Here is a 6,351-nt window from a genome sequence, read left to right on the forward strand (position 1 = left end):
TTAACCCCTAGGGTGTGGTTCAGGTGGTACTGCAAGCTGCGGGAGTGCCTTTCACGAGGTCAAGTGTTCAAACCCTCCCGGACTCGTTTCCATCCCTAGACTCCTGAATTTACCCTCCCTTTGGAGTTGTGGGGTCAACTTCAAGGGACGCAGGAGTAGTCACGTGAACCGTAAAACGGACGCGTGGATACTCGGTGCGTAATCCAAAAAAAAAAAAACGACCTTTTAAGAAAAAGAAAAGAAAAAAAGAACTCTCAAAACTTGATTAACCTTTCTAACTCAACGTGGAACACTTACAACTATTTACTCGCATCCCAACGTCTATTAGAAGCTTATCTAGATTATAATGAAGCTTCATATATGGCATTGGATGCTTTCCACCTTTTTGACTTTTAAATTGATGTGCAATGATGTGGGCATAGTGTTCTTTTTAATTAAAAATAAAATAAAAATAAATCTCAATTCCCTACATTGCCTATATAAGAGCTAGACCCCCTTGCATACATTTACACAAGACAGAGAGACAAAGCCAACGTGTGTGAAAAATTGAGAGAGGTTGTATGGATATCCTTTATAACTCTTTAATTTGTGAAGATTTTGGTTCCTCTCTCTCTCTCTCTCTCTCTCTCTCTCTCTCTCGCAAACACACACACACACACACAAACACACACAAAAGGTGGCAACATACATAGCTTAGTTCAAAGAATTGGTTTTAATCTTAGTCAATGTACTAACATACACATATATTATTTATTTTTATTTAATTTGTTAAGCAACTGGGTCTTTAGTTTCTTTCGTAGTTTGTAATCTGTTAGTTTAGAGTTTTTCATGTATATACATGTGCTTTGACTCTAAAGACAATGAAATTGGTCCTCATAACTTTATAAATATGCCATACAATTTTTCATTTCATCCCACTCTCAATTTATTCCATTCTACTATACCAAATATACGATTAGTAATTTAGAATCATTTTGAATAAGATCTATCTATCTATCTATCATACGATAAAAACTTAGCATGCAACTATCCATTTTCCTTGAGGTCTCACCCGCAAGGAAAACATTGCAGCACAATATTTAGATTGGGGCATTGTGCTTGCAAGTTTTTCTCATACATACACATTCGATTCAAGTCAAGATTCCATGCACTTGCCCTAATTTGCAAATTAGGGCAAACATGGAATCTCTAGATTCCGTGCTAGTTTACGAGTTAGGCACAGTAGGGTGGGGCCCAAGCCTATGTTCCATCCTACCTATGATCAGCAACATCTGTGTCTAGCTAGTAAGCAACCGGGATCCCGATCACATGTTCGGGATCCCAAAACCCTAGTATCCCCAAGCTAATAATTTGTTTTCCCTTAGTCATTAACCATTGTTATGCATGTTTTCAATATTCAATTAAGAATAGCACAAAACTATTGCAAGTTCTCACAGCTGCTTGTCATTTTTTTTGTTGTAGTATTACAAGCAGACATGGAAGGACCAACTGCCTCAGATGACCAAATTATTACCATCCTTAGCATAGATGGTGGCGGTGTGAGAGGGATAATGCCTGGAATAATTCTTGCCTTCCTCGAAGCAGAACTTAAGGTGCCTATGCAAAACTTATTAACCGCGTAAATGCTGGAATGTTATGATATATCTCGAATATACCAACACACCACATGCTCCCAAACATAGTATTAGCGTCCAAAGTATAAAAGCCCCTAGACAAGAAATATACACATGCTAACAAGCCCTTTCGGCAGCAATGGCAGGAGTAAGGAAAATAAGGAAAACATATATTCATACAGTTACCTATAAATTTGTTAAACTACTAATTATCTAGTAGTCTATTACTAAAAGATCTTATTTTTAAATATGTGTCCATGAAAGAAGATTAATGTTTTGGAATAGTATGAAAAAAGATAGTGGAGATGAGTATTCAATGTGCAATCTGCTATTCTAACTTGCCGCCTTGCATTTTCAGAAGTTGGAATGTCAAACCCAAAATTTGAAAAGTGATGACTAATTAGATGGTATACAAATATATGCATACATATTTGCATGTGTTTTGATTTCTTATAATTTTCAAGAAAATTATTTATATGTGCAGAATTTGGACAACAATGAAGAAGCAAGGCTTGCAGACTACTTCGATGTGATTGCAGGGACAAGCACAGGAGGCCTTATAACTGCAATGCTCACTACCCCTAACCCAGAAAACCCTAGACTCCCCCTCCTTGCCGCAGGGGAGATCAAAGACTTCTATGAAAAATACAGCCCTGATATCTTTCCTCCAGAACAGAAAAAACTACGGTACGGTGCAACATCGTAAGAAGAAACAATATATATAATTTCATGAAAAAAAATCAAATATATAACTTCTTGACACCGATGCTGTCTTGTCCAAAAGAGATGGTGAAATAGTAACAAAAGGGAGAAAGACACACGTCAATCACAAAAATAAATAGTAATAGGAAGAAGAAATGATAACTTTTGTGCATAACCGTACTGTGGTGTGATCTATCTCTTTCATTGACAGGCTTAGCATGCCATGGTATGACAAAGTCATAGAGTGGGTTGAACACACATGGAGTCGGTATGTTGTGCCAACAGCTGTGAAAGCCTGGGATTTCATTAACTTGGTAGAGAGAGAATTTTTTTGCCCAAAATATGAGGGAAATAGTCTGCATGACCTGATCAAGGGAAAAACAGGAAAGACTCGGTTGCACCAGACAATGACTAATGTGGTTATTCCAGCTTTTGATTTCAAACTCTTCCAACCAGTGATTTTCTCTACTTTGCAGGTTATTTAGCTTATAATCACACTAACTGCATACATGCATGATCTCAATTATTCAACAGATGAATTCTTTCCCAGTTTCCCTTTTCTAAAATTCATACGTGCATGACTCAATTTAGTTTAACTAGTTTTTATTTCATTGATATGCCTAGTTTAAATTCCAGGAGCGCAGCAAAAATCATGTGAAGATTACATGAAGCAAGCAAACCTATAGAGCTAATCATAAACACATACACATGCATCCACGCAGACACTGATGATGTATAATAAAAATTGCAGGCAAAAAAAGATGATTCGAAAGATGCATTGCTGTCAGATGTTTGCATTGGCACAACTGCAGCACCCTACTTTCTTCCTCCCTATTATTTTCAAAACATATCATCGGCTGGACCAAGGGAATTCAACCTCGTTGATGGAGGCGTGGCTGCTGACAATCCAGTAAATCTCTTAACATCATGCATAAATATTAACACTTTACATCACAATTGTATCATACTCATCATTTTCAATTACCATTAAACTATATTTTCTGTGCTCTCACAGTTCGGTGTTTGGGACCTGATTAAAAGGTCCTAGGTAGTAGCTGATGGGGATTTCTGAGAGTTCTTCTTGAACTTTGTGCATTTTTCCAAATTTAAAGTTTTATTCAGTAGAAAGGAAGGAAAGGGGATGGGAAATGTTTTCTTGTGTATTCTAATATGTTGATGAAATAATTTTCCATCCCTCTGCTTTTCGTTTCAATCAAATACAGTGTAAATGTCATGGAATAATACTTTACACAAAGAAACTATTAATTAGCCACTTCAATTATTTTTTGCATTCTGCATTTTCTAAATTTAATCTGATGAATCAGACAACATACAAATATATATATATTTGATTTCTTACTATGTTCTCTTCATTTTGGTATTAACTTTGTATGATCATCATTATGCATGAACACTTCAGTTTAACAAGCAGTAATAACTCCAAACAATTTGGGGCTGGCATCTGAGCTCTAACTAGATAGCCTTCATTCCTATCTAGGCTTTGCTTGCTGTTCGTGAAGTGATAAATGGTATATCTCAAAGCCGAGGCAGATTATCTTCAGAAATAGACTGCAGCAACATTCTTCTTCTCTCACTCGGCACGGGATCAGCTAAGAGAGATGAAAGTTTTAGTGTTAAAGATGATGCCAACACTTGGGGACTTATTAAGTGGCTATTCCAAGAGGAGAATGGAAAAAAATTCAAACCATTAGTAGATGTGTTCTCGACTGCAATGGATGACATGGTTGACATATACATGTCCATGTTTTTCCAATCTTTTGATTCCAAAGACAATTATCTTAGAATCCAGGTATATATTCATAGAAATTCCGAAAACATTTTAGTTAGATGCACAACAAAACAAAAGGAGAAAAAATAATTTACCTTGATATTCATATCAATTATATGTTACTGACTGTGTGCCATCAAAATTAGTATGACAGCTTGAAATACAACGAAACTGCAGTAGATGACTCAAGTGGTGATCACCTCAAGAAACTCGAGAGCTACGGGAATGATCTTCTAGACAGACCTCTTTCTAGGGTGAACTTGGACACTGGTTTATTTGAACCCGTGCCAAATGGAGGCAAAAATAAGGATGCCCTTAAGAAGTATGTAACAACTTCCTAGATGATGCTTGATTTGTCATTAGATGAAGTAGAAATCACCATATTCAAGGACAACTGCTTCATTTAGTGAAATAATATTTCCGTAAAATGTAGGCTTAACAAGCACCCTTGGGGGCTAGTTAGAAAAATCCTAAAAACAGATGTAGCTGTTTCGTTAACTTCCATTAAGTTTTATATCTATTAGTTGTAATTTTTTATTGAAGCTGCGTTCACCCTGCAGGCTTGCTATAAGATTGTCTGAGATAAAGAAGAAACGTCGCTGATCCCTTCTGCAAATTGGCTCTCCCCGGGTGGACACTTATGGTTTCTATAAGTCTGTTGTGTCTTTATGTTAAGTGGAGCATGGCTCTTTCTAGTAATCATGTTTGTGGGTTTTTATATGTCCCTATGGCGTCTGAAGTTCGCTTTATTTTCTATCTTACAAATAAATGGAACTTGGCCATGTATTTCCTATAGTAACTATGTCTACTATCGGAGAGAACAATGGTTACTGGTTCTGTTCTGTTTTTGGATGCTGTAAGTGGTTCAGTTCATAAGGAAATGAAGTTTGTGCTTGTTTTGGTTTTATATGCAAATTCTACAAGTACACTCAAGGCACCTCTTTCAGATACAAAAGGAAATTTCCTGTTTTTAAAAACAAGAAAATTGGACAAAGGATTTATCTCAAGAAGAGAAGATCTTTATTAAGGGAATATTATAACGGTCGAGTCAAATGAATCTTATTGAACAACATCAGGTTTCATGGATGAACAAGCCTTTCAAAACGTACCTTATTGGAAGACCCAGAAAAAATTTACTTAATTTTTCACAAATTGTTGAGCATAATGAGGTTGGAAACAACTTCCAGTCCAATTGTGTGAAAATCTAAAAAATTCCCAAAGCTCATTATGCTGCTATCCATGGGCCATCGAGTTTAAAAGTAATTGATCTAGAGATTTGTTGACCTTATAGGTCACACCCGGTTTTGATAATGACAAATACTTAGGTATTTGATGGTTGTCAAGTGTTTGTGTAGGCTTAAATGAACATCTCAAGGAATGACACTTGAAGCAACATGAAGACCCAGAAGATTATAATTTGTATTGCTAATTCAATTAATGTAATATGGGTCTGTAATAGTAACTTAGGAATATGGTCTGTATTTCTTACCTGCATATTATGCATATAAGATATATGGTAAGTTCAGTAAGACCATAGTATGACTCTAAGTTCCGACACTCTCACACATATCATACAAAATTGAGGAGTGTTAGAAATGCACTTAAATTGAAAAATATTAGGGAATTTGAGAGAGCTCGGGCGACCAAACCCCAGGAGCTCAAAACTCCTCGGGCACCTGAACTGTTGAGAAGTCAACAGTTGACTTAGGCTCTCAGGCGACCGAACCATTTTGTGCATACTGTCCACAGGCACCCGAACCCCTTGAAAGAGACATTCCACCAACTCGGGGTTCCGAGGGATATAGTTCAAATTGAGCCCGGGTCGACCAAACACACGAGTTCAGGCTACCGAACCTATGACCGGGCACCCAAATTTACGAACAGAGGCTACTGACTTTTCTTTGGGTTTCTGAAGCATGACACGAGTGACCGAACTTATTTAAATAACTTTTAAAACAGTGTCTGTTCGGGCAACCGAGCCACGGTTCAGCCACCCGAACCTCGGCAGGTTAAAAATATTTTAACTACGGTAAAATTGGGTTAAGTTGGGTTAAGTGTGTTTAAATATTTTGAATCTTTTCTAATAATTCCCAACAAGCCTCAAACAGTTATATTTTTTACTTTGCCTATAAATATAGACTCATTTGCAAAGATTAGAAACAATTAGCAATTTGATTAGCCAAAAAATCCTCTCTTTTCAAAATACACTATTTGTCTAAATACTCTCAAATCTTCACTTTCTTGATA

General features: G+C 36.6%; 1 protein-coding gene across 1 annotated transcript; it reads left to right on the top strand.

Annotated features, from left to right (window-relative positions):
• The first annotated feature begins 1,475 nt into the window (after window positions 1-1,475).
• On the top strand, window positions 1,476-4,997 carry LOC131153982 (patatin-like protein 2). The gene is made up of 7 exons (XM_058106426.1): window positions 1,476-1,592; window positions 2,098-2,300; window positions 2,527-2,791; window positions 3,067-3,225; window positions 3,814-4,125; window positions 4,251-4,426; window positions 4,665-4,997. Exons 1-7 carry the CDS (start codon window positions 1,476-1,478, stop codon window positions 4,705-4,707), a joined length of 1,275 nt encoding a protein of 424 aa, XP_057962409.1. The 3' UTR covers window positions 4,708-4,997.
• Window positions 4,998-6,351: the final 1,354 nt, after the last annotated feature.

The sequence above is a fragment of the Malania oleifera genome, chromosome 4 (genome assembly GCF_029873635.1).
Source record: "Malania oleifera isolate guangnan ecotype guangnan chromosome 4, ASM2987363v1, whole genome shotgun sequence".
NCBI classification, from domain to species: Eukaryota; Viridiplantae; Streptophyta; class Magnoliopsida; order Santalales; family Ximeniaceae; genus Malania; species Malania oleifera.

Excerpts from the sequence above, each read along its gene's own strand:
- LOC131153982 (XM_058106426.1), top strand. The coding sequence starts at position 1,476 with ATGGAAGGACCAACTGCCTCAGATGACCAAATTATTACCATCCTTAGC. Across the intron at positions 2,301-2,526 it reads CCAGAACAGAAAAAACTACG|GCTTAGCATGCCATGGTATG; the intron begins GTACGGTGCAAC and ends TTTCATTGACAG. Across the intron at positions 4,126-4,250 it reads ACAATTATCTTAGAATCCAG|TATGACAGCTTGAAATACAA; the intron begins GTATATATTCAT and ends CATCAAAATTAG.